Source organism: Kryptolebias marmoratus, linkage group LG20, assembly GCF_001649575.2.
Source record: "Kryptolebias marmoratus isolate JLee-2015 linkage group LG20, ASM164957v2, whole genome shotgun sequence".
In the NCBI taxonomy this organism is placed as follows: domain Eukaryota; kingdom Metazoa; phylum Chordata; class Actinopteri; order Cyprinodontiformes; family Rivulidae; genus Kryptolebias; species Kryptolebias marmoratus.
This window is the reverse complement of record NC_051449.1, coordinates 817,427-837,763: the sequence shown is the minus strand read 5'-3', so window position 1 is coordinate 837,763 and position 20,337 is coordinate 817,427. Positions and strand designations below refer to the sequence as shown.

Sequence of the window (20,337 nt, the reverse complement as noted above, 5' to 3'; positions counted from 1 at the left end):
AAACAATAAAATTCAACATTAGCTGAAATATTCAAACTTTAATCATTAAATGTCAGTAAACTCCACATCACCAGCTTTTGTGAAGCCATAAAAAGTTAAACTATTGAGGAATAAGGAGATGAACAAATTTGACGTTTGAATTCTGATTAAGAAAATAGGAAAAATGCACTTTTTTCCAATCACTTTTCAGATTTAAGACATGTTCAAGTTTTAGTCATAAATGTATTTATAAATCAGATTTAAATCCATGCAAGTTGGATCAAAGTGTTGTAGAATAATATTAAAGCAGATTGACCAAATCTGGAGTTAAAAATCATTTTGTGAAATTAGAAAAACTGTTTTCTCTGTAAAAATGCAGTCTGAATGACTGAGTTGTTAAAGCTAAAAGTAGCAGAACAGGAGCTAAAGTAGCCTAAAAAGACAAAAATAGTGGAGTATGCTGAAGCAGATTTCAAACGTGTTGATATATGAACGGCTGAAACTGCACAAAGTCTGCAGGAGTAGTAAGACTGCAAAAATGTCAGAAAAAAATAAATATGAAAACAATAGTGTCACACACACATATTATAGACTGACATGCAAATAATCTGATAAACTGTACTATAATCTGCTCATACTGTGATAAGGTTCAGGCTACATGCAAATGTTTCAGGGGAAAACTTCAGTGGTTTTCCATTATTAACTATTTTGTTACAACAACAATACAGCCATAAAGAAACTCAACTGGCCAACACAACATATCCCCCACTGCAGAACACAACCTGGAGCCAAATATTATCATTTACAAAGTATTTACAGGAATAACATTTTTGAAGTCGGATAAAACAATGGAGCGACAGTGGATGAGAAAGTTGTTCTGCTGAAGAGGAAGGATGTGAGGAAGGGAAGCAGGGGACAGAAGATGGAGATTGTTGTAACACGCAGAGCTCAGATCCTCAGAGGTGACGCCAAAGAGCCCAGGAGACTTGAAACTGGACCAGAGTGTTTGGCTTAGAGTAAGGCAGCAACTAAACAAGCTAAAGACCACAGAGGTTGATTCAAAGGGCTTAATATATTCTCTGACGAGACAGGAGCAGATATCCTACATGGAAACAAACAATCACTGGGGTGGAATCTAGCATTCTGTATCTGTTGGCTTGTTTAGAGATTTTCCTCCCCTTTGTGGACAAAACTCAACATGTCAGATGAGAGTACAGACCTGATGAGGATGCACTGGTTCTGCAGCCTCTTCCACAGCGAGCGGTAGCACTCGTTGGCGATGGCGAAGATGTGCGGGGTGATTTCACCAAGGTGGTGGCGGCTGTACAGCTCCACAGCCGGCTGGTCGTACAGGCCGGGGAGCGGCTGGTAGGGGTTCACTGCTGCCAGGATGGAGCCGATGTACGTCTGCGGAGCAAGAAAGTGAACAAAAATGTTAAGAAACTGATGTGAATCAGTTTTACCGATGATACTGAGCAGAGCAGTTGTGCAAATCTCAGAATGATCACATCTGACCAACAGTCAAGTTTGCAAGGTTTTAGTCCTAAAAAACATTTTAAAACATCTCTGCAGAGCATGCTTTTTTTAAAGGCTTATCTTAACAAAAACTTATTACCTCATTTGTCAAACTTCTCTACGTTTTATTTTATCAAACTCTTTTAATCCCCAAATGGGGAAATTCATTCTCTACATTTTTCCCATCACACAAGTGAGCACTCATGTGAAGCAGAGGGCTGCCATCTCAGGCGTCCAAGGAGCAGCTGGAGGGTTAAGGGCCTTGCTCAAGGGCCCACCGTCAGACTAATGAGGGTGGAGGCACTTCAACTTCCCCACCTAAACTTTGTGCTGGTCTGGGGATTCAAATCTGTGACCTCCCAATCTCAGGCTCGCCTCTCTAACCTCTGCACCACCACTCCCACATTTAAAATGAACGCATGTGGAGGTTAAAGCACATAATCCATGTTTTTCTGACAAACCCTTACAAACCTTAATTAATCTCAGAGGAGCATGAAGAGAAAACAAAGCAGGCAGCTAAAAAGATGACTTCCAAAACCTCGAAGCAACACAACATCCAGACTTATTTGACCTTTTGATTTTCGTTGCACCAAACCCCCTCCAAACTGCAGTTTTTCCAAAGCAGCTTCAGATTTCAAAGTTCAAAGCGAAACAAACCAAACTGCTGAAGTAGAAGCTCGTGAAACCAAAGTATGTCTTGGCTGCAGCTTGGATGCTGTGGTGGTGACTAATGCAAAAGCTGGAAGAGAAAAAAGGGGCAGCACATCAGCATATAATTTAACTGAATGGCTTCACAAAAAGTAACAAGCTTCTTTTTTTAACTTGGCTTTCGCTGCATTATATACAGGACAAAATAAATAATCAGAACTCAAATGATTATATATAAAGTAGCCCAGATTTCAACACATCACCCTCTCTCCACAGTTACCTGGTCAGTCTCACATTGAGTGGGTCATTTAAACTTCTTTAACCTGCGTATTTTACAGCCTCCGATCCTCCTGGACAACTTCTCCTCCAAACTACATCTGATCTAACGTTACATCTGTTGTCAGTGATGCTGCTCTGTTTTCAGCTTTGCTGCTGTTGTTTTCTCAGGAGATCCCAGCACAGAGCTTTCCAATAAGACACTGCTTTAAACTGCTACTACAGCTGCAGAAGACTAAACTGTTATTGTTTATTTTGTCTGTCAAACCACATGAATGCCTAATCTGTAAAGTTCTTTTTTTTTTCAGAAACAGAAGTAGTAAGACTGTCCAGAAACAACAACCCTGCAGATCTGCAGCAAAATCAGAAGAATTGTTTGTGCAGCTTCAACTGAAGGTAAAAATCTTGTTACAGAAGAGCACAATGTTCCCAAAATAACACATTAGTTTGCTTTAAGGGATAAAAAAAAAACCAAGGATGGACAACAACAATCACCTCCCAGGAGGATTTAATTCACAGAAATGTGAGAAATATTTCACTCAGTCTCGACAGAGAGGAGCTAAACAGCTGCAGAGACTCTCTGAAGTGAAACTGCTACACAAAAAACAATTTAAGTTTATTAACACACAGCTATTAAGAGTCTGCTAAATGGTGTTATATATTAGATTAAAAGCTAGATTTTCATTTGAAGCAGTAATTATATTTCTGTTTTATTGCATATAAATGCAATAATTACAGTTACAGTACAATTACTGTTCAGAAACAGACCATCTGTCATCTGTCAGGTTTTTAAATTAAGATTCTTGGGTGCAAATATTCAAACTATTTATGACATAATTTTACAATTTTATGATAGCTTTTAATCCATTTAAATGTATCTGAATGAACTGTGTGCTGTCTGTTTTTGTGGCTGTTTTAACTCTTATTTTTGCCAATGGCAGCGCTTCAAATTAAACAAAGACTTTAATTTCAGTTCACTCTCATTGTTGTGATCATTCATCAGTACTGCAAATTATCCCCATCTTCTGTACAGATTCCAGTTAAATAATCTCCCCCTGCCCTTGAATTATCTGCTCTTTTGTGAACCCATCTCCTTCCTCATTTAAAAGCATTGAGCTCAGAAGCAACATAACCCTAAAAGGTTGCTTAATGGCATGCTTGGACTCTCCTGCTGTAAAAACATCTTCCTCAGCTTCACTGCACTGCTCATTAACCCCCTCCACCTCCACCAGCACTTCATAACCTCAAACTGACTGACCTACATTCAGCCCAGATGCAAATACATTTGAATGGCAGTTGAGGGGACACTATTTACATCACAAATATTGGCTCCAGACTCTCCTCCCTGTGCAAAGAGAAGGGTTGTTTATAACAATGTGCAGTTCATCATAATACACCAGCTCTCAGACTGAGCTGTATGCAAACACAGCGTGGCGGCTCAGGTGCAGAAGTTAAAGGGACAAAGCAGACATGTCCTCTACGGGACGTGTAAACAGTTTACAGTCTGTCTGAACTCCGACTCCGAAGCACGATTCACTCACCTCACAAACCTCTTGGCAAGTTCTTTTTTTTCTTAAGCATTTGGCAAAAATATACTGAAGAATATCCCTGAGTAGGACTTTGTGACAGCTACAATAAGGTAGTGTTTTTGCAAGATAACCAACTTTTTAAACAATTGTCCTCTTGATAAATTGTAGGTGTTACTTGTAGTCATGGATGCATTGAGCCTGAATTAGTTTTACAATAACATGATAATAATAATAATAATAATAATGGTCACAGTGACTGAAATGATAAATATTACAGTTAAATCCCATCCATCCATCCATCCATCCATTCTCTTCCGCTTATCCGGGGTTGGGTCGCGGGGGCAGCAGCCTAAGCAGGGAGACCCAGGNCTTCCCTCTCCCCAGCCACTTGGGCCAGCTCCTCCGGGGGAATCCCAAGGCGTTCCCAGGCCAGCCGAGAAACATAGTCCCTCCAGCGTGTCCTGGGTCTTCCTCTGGGCCTCCTCCCGGTGGGACGAGCCCAGAACACCTCACCAGGGAGGCGTCCAGGAGGCATCCTCACCAGATGCCCGAGCCACCTCAACTGGCTCCTCTCGACGTGGAGGAGCAGCGGCTCTACTCTGAGTCCCTCCCGGATGACCGAGCTTCTCACCCTATCTCTAAGGGAGAGCCCAGACACCCTGCGGAGGAAACTCATTTCAGTCGCTTGTATTCGCGATCTCGTTCTTTTGGTCACTACCCAAAGCTCGTGACCATAGATGAGGGTAGGAACGTAGATCGACCGGTAAATCGAGAGCTCAGTTAAATCCCTGTTTTTGTTAATAAAATAACCCCAGCTGTAATCTATTATACTCTATTATGTCTCTAATAGGGTTCATATTTAAATAAAAAGTCCTAACTGCCTACAATAAACAGCGGTCAGTCTGTGTGTGTGTTTTGTTGTCTCATTAGTTAAAAAAAAACAGGAAACATATTGGATCACTAATAACTGACCTGTTCTGCTTAACTTGCATCTTTTGAACAACACTTTCAGGAAAGTCACATTTGCACAGACCTGGAAGGGGGGGGGGGTCTAAATAAGTAAAAAGAGATGTTATTGTCTGAACTTTAAAATGATAAATTAGAAGTATTTGGACTCGCCATTGAAGCTGAACGCTTCACTGCTTCCCCCACCTTCCCCTCAAATGGCTCCATGCTTGGTGTCAGATACTCTCACAACAGAGATGACGGAAGAAACACGATATCTACAGTTTAGAAGTATTTTTGCCGGTGGGCATACTAAAGCCACTGTGCAGCTCAGACCATCCCAGTTTGGCATATTTTCAGCTTTGTATCCCAGTTTCTGCATCAATGGATGATGTTTGACTCTGGACTTTGCATTTCCTTGTTAATTTTATGTAAAAACAAACAAGCAAAACCTACATTTGAAAGGGGAAATTGTTTAAGCAACTGACTGCACAGTTTTATGAAGACTTTTAATTTTTTTGTCGATTTCATAAAATTTCACTGTACTTGTCGACAGCACGCCTCTGGGGTAAAACAATGTTTGATGCACTTCATCCTCACGTGAACTGTTGGAAGTAAAAATGAGTCATGATTTTTAACATCTGCAAGTTTAATTCTGAAAATCCTGTGCAACTCCTGGGATATTAAGTGCTCTATTTGGGAGGGGCAGAAACTTTGGAACCACTGAGAACTGAATTATCTAACATCTGACAGAAAACAAGCCTTAATGTTTACACCAAACCTGAGCCCAAAGAGTAAATTAAGAGAAATGTAAACAAATAAAAACACATTTGTAAAACTTAATGGAAACAGCTGATTGGGACAGTCCAGTCTGGATTTTTAGATGATGCGATTGGAGGGGGGCATGAAGGGAGATCCATTCAAAGAATAAAATCTCCCTAAATCAGAGCCAAAGAAATTCACTGCGAGGGAAATGAAGTCCATATGAGGAGGAGAAAATAATCAGGATCAGAAGAAAAGCGCTGGAAAACCTGCCTGGCCAACGGCAGGAAATGTAAAAGAAGGGAGGGGGTCCACCAGGAACCGCACCGTTAGCGTATCACCATGTAACTTCCTGTGAATCTGTTATACTTGGCAATTAAAGCGATGTTTGGATTTAATATTGCTGCTGATTATTTTCTCAGAGATGCACATTTATTGGAGCACGATGCAGCAGCAAGTCCTGACAGGTTTCCTGTGGACGTAAAACCTTCAACACACAATAAACTGCAGGAAGTTTTACTTCACTTTAAACACTTTAAAACCCTGTTTGTGCCTTTAAACTGGACCACAAAGCTAACTTGCAGATGAGACTAATGTGTTTTAAACTATAAAACCCAAAGTTTACATCAAACTGTAAGTGCAGCTTTTAAAGTAAAATCTAATATCTGTTTGCAACTGAGATTTTATAAGAGATTTAGTTCAACAAGGATTTTATTTTCTTTTGTTTTGTGTGCTTTAACAACACCAAATCAACTCTGCAATTTGTTTTCTTGTTTACCTTTCCTATAAAATAGCAATAAAATATATATTTTTTATGCTGAATAATAAACAGCCCAACTTTACTATAAAGTTCAGCAGGCGATGCTGCTTACGTGGTGAAGATCACTGAAAGATTTAATCTGTTCAACAGAATCACAGCATGTTTCTGATCATTTTACACGTCTGCACAGAAACTAATCATTTGGCTATGTTTACATGTACATATAAAATTTAAGTTGACACATTTATACACAACACCTTTATTTTAAACTGTAGTGTAGAAAGACACCAATAAAGTCAAAACTAAAAATAAACTGAATAAAACTGTTTTAGAGCTGGTCCTAGAAGGGATGGGTAGATTGATGTGTCCACTCAGTGACAGCTGAAAATGATGCAAATATCAGATTAAAAGAAAAATACATTTCTACTCTTACACCTGCCAGATCCGTTGTTTTCCTGTCAGCAAGAAAACTCACAAAATAACGGATGGATGGAGAACCTCTGCCTAATCTTTATTAGCAAACAAAAACTGCCATAAAATCCTCCTGATCAAACTGCACTCTAAATCTTTAACATAAATGAAAATCAGCATGATATGAGCAGGGTTTTTATCAGATTGTTGCCAAACGGCTGCTTTGACTAAAAATCTCTGAGATGTAAATGAATTTTCCACATTCTGCTTTTTATAAGGCCTAAAGTGGCTTTGTGCTTCAGAGTGTCTGAAGGAATGTATGTTTGTGGTTCAAATCCAAAACCAGCAGATACTACAGCAGCAGATACAGCTCTGTGGGAGAATAATGGCACACGATCAAATCCAACCAAAAACAGCCGTCCTTCATACAGAAAGTTGTTTTAAACTCGCTCGACTTTATTAAAAGAAAACACGTCTTTCAGGAGCTACATCAGCCGTGTTTTTTTTATAGATTTTTCGTTTTGTTTACAAGAATGTTGATTATTCTCGTGCTCAAGTTTGTCCAGTCGTGTTTCTGTGCACTCAGCCTTCTTGTCAACTTTCCACTCATTAATAACGACCAATCTGATTGCAGAGTTTATGAAAGTGGAGCAGCCGCTGCCTGTTGCAGTCAGTCTGTCAGCGAGCCAAAAGCAGAGGTTGCTTTGTTAAAATAAACCCGGTGACTCATGACACCAATTCTGCTTCAGGCTCACACCACCGGAGCTGGAAAAGATTTCATCAGGATGGGTCAATTATTAGCTGCTTCTTCGTTATCCTCTCATTTATTCCCTGTATGGCTGATGATGATAACATAAAAGTGTCTAAAAAAGAATCTAACAGATTCAGGAGTGGTTTCTGACCTGGTTTAACTTCAGACAGTCAAAAGTGCTTCACTTGTTACTGAAACATTAAAAAGTGCAAACACTTTGTCTGAATGCATAACTTCATCTTTTTAAAGCACATCACATTTTACAGAAAATAAGCACAAAAGTTCCTTAAAAAAATCCTCAGATTCTTTTTTAATGAAGGACATCTGTGGGAACTTTGTGACGGATGTTTCCTTCACATGTTTCCAGTAAAAAAACATCTAAACTGTTTAACTTTTAAGACTTATTATCACCCACCCCCAAGGGTAAAAGTGATAATGTTTCTGCCCATGTACGTCTGTCTGTGAACAGATTTTAATGAAACTTTCAGAATATAATCACTGAATGATTATTAACTTTTGGGGTAAATCTCTTTTAAGATGGCCGCCACAACAAAGCAATCTTAGCAAACACAAACATGGATGTAGCTCAGGTAATTTTACATATACTGAGCTAAATTTGGGTGTGGTAGTATCTGAGACTGATCCCCAACTTCTATTCTGAGCACTTACTGATCGCCTGTAATGTGTCTCTAAAACTGTTGGAATCAACTCTGTCTGTTAGCAAAATATCTCATGAACGTTAATGAAACTGGCTGAACATGCACTGATTAACTTGAGTTAACTTAAGAACTTAACCTAATTCAACATGGCTGCCACAGCTATAACTTGGCAGGCTATAAGCATTCCTTCAAGGAAGGCTGGCTCTTTAATATTTCATGGATTTTTTGTTTTTATATGCTTTTATATTTCCTGATCAGTCTCAGAAAAACATGAAATACTTAAGTTTCTCCACATATTGAAGACATAAAGATGTCACAGTAAAAGCAGAAGTTTTTGTTCCTGACAGTGGTTTAGTGTCTGCCATGAGATATGCTGCATATATTTGTCTAGCCCCATTAAAACTCCAAAACTAGATGAAGTAAAATATTCCTTTCATTGTTTAAAAGTAAACAATCTCAAAAAGTTAAGACAATAAAAGCTGATGCAAAACCAACTGAAAGAGGTGCAACACTTTAACCTTCTAAGACTTGAACTCCTGCATGGCATGCATGTTTTATTTTAAAATACTCTTTGCTATTTGAGCTGATTGGACGAGCTGATGTGAATCAAGGAATACTGAGTGAAACGTGATGTCCACATATGTGGACGCCAAGTCCTGTCCAATCAACAGCACTCTAGTAGCATGTGCTTCATAAAAATAAGGCTCAGGCTCTTCCAGGCCTGACTGGAAGCTAATTAATAAAGCAGACAACTTACAGAGGTTTCGTCTTTCTTTAAAACAAATCGAGGCAGACTGAAGAAACTGTAGACCTAATAATAACAAACAATGTAAAGATCTGATGAGACAATCCTCTGACCTTAGATGCTTTTATCATGATTCATGTGGGATTTAGAACGACTGTTTGGAATTCTTGGAGTTTTTGACTCGACTGACCCCCTGCATGGGACTGGAGGGGGAGGTGTTGACACTGAAGCCAGCAGACAGACGGTGGAGTTTACTTTGCGTTTGCACAGAGAGACGCGAGGATAAGTTTGCAGAACTGATGAGCTGAAACAGAACAACATGTGAGAGAATCATGGGAGAACATGCGTGTCAGTGAGAAGAAAAGAAAAAACATGTGGCACAAATCAAGTCAGAGGATCCGGAGTGAAAGAAAGAAAAAAAAAAGTGTGTCAGTCTGTTAGTGTGTGTGTGTGTGTGTGTGTGTGTGTGTGTGTGTGTGTGTGTGTGTGTGTGTGTGTGTGTGTTTGCTTCCACTGGAATCTGCAAAAGAGACGAATGAGGCCACCAGTCGACAGCACAGCTGGTTACAATCACAGCAGCTAAAGACGGCACTCACACTCACACAGACACACACAGACACACACACACAGAAGTCTGGTAGCCTCTGGGCTCAGTTCCCAGTTCAGCTATGTCATGCTAACGCTAAAGCAAAGTAGCCCGTTTGCAGTTAAGCGACGCCTGCGACACTTTTCTCAGAACAACAAGCCAAGCAGAACTCAAGTTCCAAAAGTTTGCTCACAGTAAAACTTATAAAACTGTATTTCACACTTATTATAACTTTTTATTTGACTACAGATTTGTGACAGGCACACCTATGGAGACCACGTTCAGATGGACGTGGTTGCTGTCAAAATTAAACATTTTAGAAGAAATATTCATAAAATTTGTTTTTGTATTGATTTTTTTGTTTAAATTTGGAGAATATCTGAGGCCAAAAGGAAGGGGTCTAAATGGTTGTTTCTGGACTGATTTTCATCATCTGTGCTCTATGGTAACAATGAGATTAAATATATGTCGTCACACAAATCATTGTTAATAAAAACATGGGTTTTTCATTTCTGCCAACAGATCCCAGTAAACGTTAGACACTAGGACTTAAAAGAGCAAAGGAAATGGTCATAAAACACACAAAACATTCCTCTAACCGAAGCAGAAACTGACACAGGGTTTTGTAAAGTTGTTAAATAAATGTTGCTGACTTTTTGCTGACTAGACTCATAAAATATCACTGTACCCTGTAAACCTGTATAAATGCAGCTGCTTTGGAGGACCAAACTATGGGAAACGTGTCCCAGTTCAAAGCAGTTAACAGCAAGGTGAAAAGCAGAAAAAGACAGAAGAAAATCAGTTTTATTTCCCCAAAAGTCATCAGGGCTTTAGGATATTCTGGTGCCTCTTCATGTTAGGACAGGCTCCTGCATCTGTTGTATCAAACTTCATAAATGAGCTCATCACCTCAGTTTTATTACAGTTTTTCCTCAGAGATTTCCAAAGAAACCACAGAATTTTAAGTAAAAAAATCTACCGGTTTGCCTGCAGAGTTTATTTAAATGACTGGTTGAAAAGAGTAATATGAGAAACATGAAGTCTAATTCTTATCACTTAAAACTATATATCAATGTTTACACAAACAACTCTGAAATTATGAGATTAAAGTTGTTTGAAGATGGCAGAAATCCAGTTTAGAATTGGTCCTATTTTTGATTAGCTGTTAACTCGACTCCCTGAAGTGATTTATATTCATTGACCACTGCAGGTAAGGTTCAAAATCCCACTTTAAAAACTTCAAACCATTCCCTTAAACTCATTTTAACATCTTTTTTCCCCACTGATTTGTGAAGTATCAGAAGCTGCTGCTGCAGATTGCTCGTAGTTCTTCCCTTTGGTTTACCACCATCCACTCCACCAAACTCTCCTCTCTAATTTCCTCTTTTTTAAGTTCCCTGCTAAACAGCATAAAATCCCAGTCAGGCTAGAGATTGGGCGGCTGTGATGAATTGATTGGATAATTTCAACCATACGGGAGCATTCAGATGTCATTAAAGTAACAAGATGGTATTTGTCAAAGGTTACCCTGCCTGATGTGAGCCAACAGCAGAGCACAAGGCTGTCTTTGTCTTTGTTTTGCTGTGGAAAAGGATGGGTCAAGTTTGTTCATTAATCCACGAGTAAAAAGCAAAACTGTTTGAGGCGAGAGCTGTCCCACAAATTCTCCATGCAGCAGAGTTTCATTAGTTTCTTCACTTTTTACTTTTTCCACATTATTTTATGAGAAAAGAAACTTCAAAGTGTGAGTTTACATATAAAATAATGCAGGTGGATATAGACACCACATTATAAATACATCTTCCATTTGTAAGCTTGTTGTAGCTTCAAGTCAAACTGTTGATTAGCAACAACAAACACTTGAACTAATCCAATCAATCAGTCAGATTTCAAAATGCTAACATGTTCTAACTCATGTGCAGAAAGGTAAGGTGTAACCAACACCAAAACCACCAAAATGTTTCAACTCTGACGGTTAAAATATTCATTTCAACATTTTTGTGGATTATTGCAACACAAACATTCAGTATTCTGCTGCTTCTCTAAGCATGTTACAGTATGTTCTGGGCCTAAATTAACTCATTTAAACATTCCTTTTAGTGTTTTTACACGTGACTTTCACAGGAAGTGAACAGAGAGTTCCTAAGTCTGGAGAAGGTAATAAATCAGAGACGGAACCAAGCGTTTCCTGACAGGTGGAACATCTGTTCAGTAATACTCCCTCACAGAACACTAAGGTGGGCATGATCCCTGTTTCTGCTCATCAGTTTGGACCAGAGGTGAGTCTTCTGACAGGCCCGTCACTTTCACTTATCTGCCTGCGTCTAGACGGTTATCGGTGCTGTTACACAACAGCTGAGAAACTTCGGCCGTTCATGGGAGATTCCTGCACAGAGCTGAGAAATGAGGGCAGCGTTCCCTGACAAACAGCTGATGGTGGAGATAAAATCAAGTCCACAGAGAAACTGATTTTAATGCTCAGGTTAATCATGTCTGACAACTGAGATAAGTCCTGATCTTTGTTATTTTAGAATCAGACCAAAGGCACTGGGTTCACGTTTACTTTGTTTTAAACAGAAACGAGCCTCTAAGTGTATGATTGCAACAGCAGACTGAAGCAGCAACAAAGTCCCTGTGGTTTCGTGCACACAGAAACCTGCTGGATTGAACACATACAGAACTCCTTGGTGACTCACGTAGATGTGTCTCTGCTGGTATCGCTGGAAGAGGTTGTGCATTATGGCGCCGTCGTGAAGGTCTTCGAGCGTCGCCATGTCCTCCACCCCGTTGATGCTGCTGTGATGCATGGGCTGAACTTTCTGCCTGGTGAGAGCATTCTGTTTGTAGGTGTACACCTGCAGCACAACACAAATATGGACAGGCAACTTTAAAATAACAAGAATTCACTATTAATATGAATTACTAATGATATCAGCTCAAACCTGAACAAGAACAACAAAAAAGTATTCAAAACTTTTCACAATTTTGGACTGAAATCTTACAATTTACTTTCTCATCTGTTTCTGACTGAATGGCATGTTTCACAATAAACAAACATAAGACAAGACATCTGACAAAATTCATCTTCTTAAAGAATAAACCAACTTTGGTCTTCAGAGTTATCAGGGTCAAACTACAACAACGAGAACCCTTCAAAGAACACATAGTAAACGTTAGAACCATTTGCACAAATTTAAATGTCAAACAAATGATGATGGACGACGGAGATGAGAGAGAAACTGAGTCACAACAGGAAATGTTTCTTCTAACAGACTCTGTTTGTTTCTATGTATTGCTGAATTTATCAGTTATTCAAATTGATTCAGTCAGCTTTCATAAACAGATATCAGCTGTTCTGTTGTGATTTACTGAGCAACATCAAGTTCTGCTGACATCGAGTCTTTATCTAAAGTTACCAGAAGATGTTAGACAGACACAGAATACACTCAGCTTTATGTTAAAAATCAGAGGCCAAAATTACCACCTGTGGGAAAAAGAATAAAATGTGGACCCAGAGACTCTTTAGTAATGAACAGAAAAGGCATATTTTGGAGATTAAATGCAAACAGTTCAGTGTTTTGTTTTTTAATGTAGATCAGCAACCTTTTATCCATCAGATAATAAAAAAATCATCTGTCTAGTTTCACATTGCAGAACGTTTCATTGTAACCTTTTCCTCCCAGCTCGTGTTTCCCGTCTCCTTCCACCCAGCTGACATCTGGCAGACGGCATCAATGTGAACCTGAGCTGGAGGCAAACAGGCCGCCTGTCATCTGGTTTAAGGACGAGGCCGAGCAGCTTTTAAAGTCAGGTTCTTTGGAGGAGTTTATATTTAACAACAAGTCACCTCTGGTGACGGCTGACAAGCAGGAAAGGTTTTTTATCAGTAGATATTTATCCTTTTCTAATTTTACAGGAAACTGAAGGGACAAAAACCTGCGTACGTCTGAGTGATTCAGCCTCTAAAATGTTTTGTTTTATTCCCAGTCCTCCCACTGACCAGCTGACAATTAACCTAATTAGTTGCAAAACGCTCCTCCAGCTGTTTCCTATTCGAACCAATTACTTTCACAGACTTTTGTTGTAAATCTAAATATGGTATTTGTTATATTTACTGTGTTTCATTGGGGGAAAAAATGGGTTTATGAGATATGCAAATCATTGCATTCAGTTTTACATGTTTACATGTTCTCATGTTTTACATAAATTATCTTAAACAAAACGTCCAGTTAACTCCAACAGACTGAACTCAGAGCGTTTCTGTGTCCGGTCCGCTCGGCGTGACCCCTCCTGAAACAAACCAGTTTCTGTCTGAGGGGTCGTTCACATCTGACCCCCTCCACCCCCCACTTACACATTAACACCCCGAAATGTCCCCCAGCATCCTGTCAGCCTTCATTTCTCCTCCCGCTGTGACGCTTCGGGGGGGAAACAAGGCGCATCAGAAGCCTTTTCTTAGACTCTAAATGATGCGTTCACTGCCTCCCATCCTGCGCTGATGGTTTTATTATTCCTGCACTCTGTCCAGGTGAGAACAGCACTGTTTTACAAAAACCACAGATGCCTGACAATAAAAACTAAACTGAACAACAGATTGTTTACATTCACTGTGAGGAGAACCGTTACAGAAACAGACCTATAGACCTGTTAGACCTGTCCCGTGGATTTACTGCCAACAGGAAACATGCGGCGAGTCCTGAAGTCCCAGGAAGGACAGAGACGGACTGGAAACTGACGGGTTCAGAAAATGAAATACCTTGTGTTCAACTGATTTACTAAATTTATTCAGAAATTATTTACTTTGTACATTTAATTTATCTAAATTATTTTATTATTTACTTTTGCCTTGGAAGCTAAAGTTGCTTTCATGCAAAAGCAACAAAAAAGAACAGATAAAAGCAATCATAAAATTAAATTAAAAACAAAATAAGCTACAATTCAAAAGCATTAAAGTAATGTAAAAATCTGACCTAAAACTGTCTGGATGGAGCAAAATTTATGAAGAGAGAAACAGACAATCAGTTGACTAAAAAAAGAGGAAATCTAAACTGAAGACTTAAATGTTTTTAGCACAACAACTTTTCTTGCTACAAAGAGGCAAATCTGGACTAAAAAGCACAAACTGGCAGCTTTCTCCTGTTTCTAGTCTTCGGCAGCTTTGTCTGAACTGGCAGTCCTCAGATTTAAACCTAATCAGGTTTCTAATGAGTCCATTTGTTCTTGGAGAGATGAAGAGGATCCACACCTCAGAAACAAAGCCACGGGGGCCGGGCGCTAAGCCTCGCGACAGATGCTAACAGGAGTAAATCTCTGAGACAAAGCCATTACACAGCGTCCGTGCAGGAGGTGGGGGGGGACGCTCGGATCAACGGGCTCTGTTCCTGGATCAGTGAGGATGAACTCAAGTCTTCATTGTACGGAATCAGGAAAATTCATTCTCATTAATAAACTAGGAGACCATTACCCTCAGCCACCCCTGTTCTAACACTGACTGACACGTTAACGTCTCAACTGGGTTGTTGTTCTGTTCAACTTTGAGCTCCTTGTGTCTTTATTCTGCAGAGTTACCTGTTCACCTGTTTGACATGGAGTCAGGGAGCATGAAGGTACATGGCTTCTGGTCAAATTAAATATTTTTGACAAAATAAAGCTGAAAATATGACAAATTGATTTATTTTTTAAGAAAATATTGAAAAAAGGTTGACCACTTTTTAAATTTTGGCCCTGGTGAAAAGGAGAGACAGCAGAGTTACCAGTCAGCTGAGTTTGTGGAAAAAGCTTTTTTCTATAAAATATTGTCTCATGTTGTTGTCACAGATCCAGGGTCATGTCTCGTCCCGTCACGGGGTGCGTGTCTTGTTACACCCCTAATTAATAATCATTTCATCTTTCACGCAAACAATCATTTTGTCAAAGTGGGGCGCTGAAAGTGTTCATCGGAGGAGGGAAAACTGAGCCTTCCACCACCTTCCTCTGTCAGAAAGGTGAACAGGTAACCCTCCACCCTGTCTATGATCATCAAAAGCAGCAGCTGCTCTTTGAATTACCATTCACCTCCTGCTGTATTGTCCTGCAGTCAGCGGAGGAGGGGGAGGAGTCTGTCTGCGCCGCCAAAAACACTGAAACCCGAGCAAGACGAGAGAAACCCCACGACCTCCGGTGACTAAAACACCATCACACGCCAACTTTTACCTGTAATTTAAACACCTAGGGCCACTTAGAGCTGCAACTCATCCAACAGAGTTTACCTATCTATGGAGCTAAAACTCTAAAGTTTAAACCAACTTTAAAGCTTATTTAAGTCTACCCTGCCTCTCACACAATCACTGCTGGAGATAGGCACCAGAACCGAAGAAAAGGGATGCATGGGATGGATTTAGCAACAAGATTACATGTAAACAAATTCCAATTAGTGTTATCTTTCTCTATGTGACACTGAGAGCATTTCTGTTTTCTGATTGGTCAGCAGGGGATTTCTGAAACATCTTCTCTTAAGCTGAACAGCTGACAGGCGTCTCGAGTTTCACACAAACAATTTTACAAAAACACAACAATGAACAGGTGTACACAATTAATAAAATGATGCTTTATCCATCCAACAGTCAGAACTACTTTTAGCAGAATGATTCTACAAATCCTGTACGAATTTAAATCAAATCCTTTCAGCAGATGATCGATAATGCTGCCGTGACAATTATATCAGGAAACTTTAGGAAATGACTGCAACAGACTCAGATGTGAGAACAAATGAAGAAACTAAGAGAGATAAAAGAAATAAAAGCATTAAGACAAATAAAAAGAAGAATAAAAATAGATAAATGATACAGATAAAGATCAAAAACACTGTCAAAGGTACAAAAAGAGAAGGATTTTAGAGATTGAAACCATTAATCTCTCTCATTTTCAACCTTTTTTAGTTGATCTGATCAAATAAAAAAGTTTTTAAAAAGATGGACAGAAAGCAGAGCTGTAAAACAGAATAAGAAAAACTGAAGAAACCAGTTAAATGAATTAAACAACCTGAAAAAGAAACAGATGGAAGAAGAGAGAAGCATCACTTCCAGAGTCTACAGGAGTCAGAGAAAAGAAAACTAATTAAAAAATAAATTAAAAAAAAAAACATCTACACTTGTTTAATTAGATCAGAATTTATGATCATTTCATTGATTTTGCAGGATTTCAGCCCCAGAGATATAAAATATGAAAGACTCTTAAACACTGTGCATCAATCCATCAAGTAGAAAAGTAAATATATTTTACAAACAGTTGTGCAAATACCAAAATCCTAAGCTTTCTTTTTGTTTTAATCATAAAAATGCATGCACAGTGACTCTGCAGAGACTTCTAACTGTAAACTCCAGCATCAGTCTGCAGATATAACGAACTTTGAGTGAGTTGGAGCACAGAGATAAGAATGCCTTAATCTTCCTGTAATTCTTCGGCTCAACATGACCCTAAATCCCTCAGTGAACACATTCACAGGCCGCTCTGCGGTGATGACCCTCTGCTGTTCGCCAGCTACACAGGAAGTCTTTGTTACGGCTGTCAGCAGCAGCAGACAGAGGGGAGAATAAATCCTCACAAACTGCTCAGATTATTGTTTGCTGGCACAAATTCAAAGGTGGCAGTTAAACTCACATCTACAGATACTTTACTTTATAAATTCTGCAAACTCCAAAAGATGTCACACTTCAGGTGATGGATACCATAAAAAAAAATCTAAAAGCATCTAATAACTTATCTTATTGCCATTAGAGGTAAAATGAAAAACTTGTGTGATTGTTTCCATTTCTTTGGAAACACACAGAAAATATATTTCTAACTAGTTAGCATTTAGCTTTAGATACTGGTGCATTTTATTAACATCTGGTTCAATAATTAGAAAACTATAACCATATAGATGAAAACTGTGTAGCTTTATTCCAGTATCAGCAGTCTGAACCAAAAACAGAACAGCCAAGTGTGACAACAACACAAATCTAATAGAAATGTGCAGTTTGTGTTCGGAGGAATCAGCTGATGCTGGCAGCTTTCATGTGATCCTTCTGCTGTTTGGATTCACAGCATGAAGGTGAATGTGAAGAAACACAAACTCCTTGGTTCCTTTAAAACACTCAGTGAGTGAGGTTAAGGCTAACTGACCCTCAGAAATGTTTAGCATCAAGTTTATCTTTAAGATCTTCCTGAGATCCACTGAGACGCTGCTCCAAACGTCTTTCACTCTTCATCCAGATCCACTGTTTTGACAACAAGCAGCTCAAAGACGTAATGCAGAACCAGTCAGGGTTTAAAAGATTTACAGCATCTTGAGCTCATCCTAAATTATGGGTAGTCTTTAAGTCTCATTGATGTCAGAATAGGTGTGGGAAAACACACAAGTGTTCATCTCCAGGAGTCAAGTTCACGCTGCCTTTTGTTGTTGTATGTACAGTATGTTGCCTGTGGAACTGTTACCCTAATATATCTTAGTGTAATGATATAGATGGTGCTTAGATTTCTTCCATCCCTGATTTTGCTTCCTTATTTTATTACATAATCAGGTTTGCTTGTCAGTATTGATAGCAGTCATATGATTTGAAAAGTCATTTGTCTTGTAACTGGCTGATTTTTATCTTTATGAGTTACTGTTGATAGATTTAGTTCAGCAGTTACCCTGCAAGTTTTAATCCTTTTTTATTAGGTTAAGTAAGTGGTGTAAACATTTATTACTTACCTGGCCGTAGTCTGTAGCAAAGACAACAACACCTCCGGAACAAGACGACACAGAGCTGGGAAGATACTGCTCCTCCTCCCGTAACCAAACCCGGTCACCCTGAAGAGAAACATCGGGTTTATTCAGAGAAGCCCGTCCATCTTTACAACTGAAAAGTGTTCATAAATCAACAGTGGAGCACCGAGACCTTCTCTAAAGTTCAAATACTGACATTTCTTTTTATCTGTAACGCTCTAATGATTAGGTTTCCTTAGACAAACACGTAGACACACGATCTGTGGTTGCCATGGAGTTACCAAGGTCCTGACCTCCATCCAGGAGGAGAGGTTCCACATGAAAGCGTGCTAAAGTCAGAAGTGTTGAGTTTCAGAGTTCCCTCTATCTGCAGCCACCCGGGACGCCAGTAAACCTGCATGTTTATGGATGCTTTTCAAAGACCCACAGCAGAGAAGAGGCTGAAAACACTTTGCTGGACGGTCAAGTTTACAGCTTCTGCTGCTACAGGCCAACATCTGGATATTTAGGAACTAGAACATAACCGCTCTTTTATGTTTGTGGATAATTAGCAGCTAATTTTAAGAGTTTGAGAGGAGCTTTAACTGTATGTTTGGAGGATTTTCTTTGTTTTTGAATTTAACAGAATGACTACAGTTCTTCTGACAGTGTGGTCGACTGATGAATGTGCTTGTCTGGTTGCATTTATCGAAAACAACAATTACAATAAAAATTCAGCGTTGTACTGAAGTGGTAAATATTCAGGCCCTTCAAATGGATTCCTCCTTAATCGTACAGCCACATGTGCTGCTGCTCATTACCATGACAGGCTAATGCTAAAAGGAAAAACGAGTGCTGTGCTTCAGCTGCACCCCCCTCCTCTGTTTCTGAACCAGCCTTTGACCTGTAAGCACTCAATGGGACATGGCGGCCCAGCTGTCAGGGGGAACCTGGCAGGGAGAAAAGTTAGCAGATGAATGCACGTGGAGCTCAGGTTTGCAGTGTCAGCAGCGGATCTGAGGGGGGGCGGTTTGTTGTTCTAAAGCCCGGGCCCCCCTCTCTCTGCAGAGGGAAGCGGCACCATAAAAGGATCTCCTGGGGAGATATAAATGTGACACTCAGAGGATGAGGAGCTCATAAAGGAACTGCTCATTTTTCCGGACATTATCACATGAATTCAAAAAGAGAAATGAAATGCCTCTTTTTATTTTTTGCTTTTGTTGGGCAAACTGTAAAGCAAACTACCCTTTAGTGGCACAGAAAGATGGAATTATTTGTAAAATTCTTGTTTTATTCAGTCATTTCATTTGAATATTTCAAGCCTATTGTGGGTTGTTTTATTGTGATGCACTAAGAACAGAAAGGAATCAAAGGAGGCACAGAGACTCTGTACGGACATTCCTGATGTGCACCAGCGGAGGAATCTAATGCTACCTTCAAATCTGCATAGAAAAAGAAAGAGGAGGATTTCCCTCCTCCTACCGGCACACTTTTAAAGACCCCCTCCCCCCCGAACACAAACACATGCACACGCGCTCATGTTGATTGTGGTCATTATGTGCCACCCACCGTCTCTGTGCTGAGGACAAAGAAGCATCCAGCAGCGACACGCTCTCCCTCCTCTCTGAATCTTCTCCGTCCTCTCTCCTTTCCTTCGACACACTTTAACCCACAGAGAAACTCTCTACACTTCAGGGCTCCGAGCCAAAAATCTATGCTTCACCTCCTCTCCCTCATTCATCACAGCTGATTGCCTGAACTCTTACACCAAAGTGCTGTTTTGTAGTTAATGATAGACTGGAGGAACTGAGAAGCCGAACTGCAAACTCTGTTAATGGATAAAAACACAGAGGCACGTAGCTCCTTCGGGGTTGCACAAAGCCTCAATAAGATGCACTAAAAAGTGACCAACTCCAGGCAATCTGGATGATAACAAGATGGTTGTCATTTTCAGAGAAAAGTTAAATCTGTTCTGAACATTAGGACTTAAAACGGACGTGAAAGATGCAAGGTCTTGACCAAGTAGGATCAGTTTTTTTAAACAAAAAGGGAAGCGATATACTT

The 20,337-nt window shown here is 39.7% G+C and overlaps 1 protein-coding gene across 2 annotated transcripts in view; it reads right to left on the bottom strand.

The window, feature by feature from the left end:
* Positions 1 to 20,337, bottom strand: part of myo10 (myosin X) — an 89,381-nt gene that overhangs the window by 41,970 nt on the left and 27,074 nt on the right. For both annotated transcript variants that reach the window (XM_017433580.3, XM_017433581.3), the window contains exons 2-4: positions 18,280 to 18,378; positions 12,263 to 12,421; positions 1,199 to 1,386 (exon numbers count right to left, since the gene is read on the bottom strand). In XM_017433580.3, coding sequence (XP_017289069.1) covers positions 1,199 to 1,386; positions 12,263 to 12,421; positions 18,280 to 18,378 — 446 coding nt within the window. The remainder of the gene's footprint in view (positions 1 to 1,198; positions 1,387 to 12,262; positions 12,422 to 18,279; positions 18,379 to 20,337) is intronic.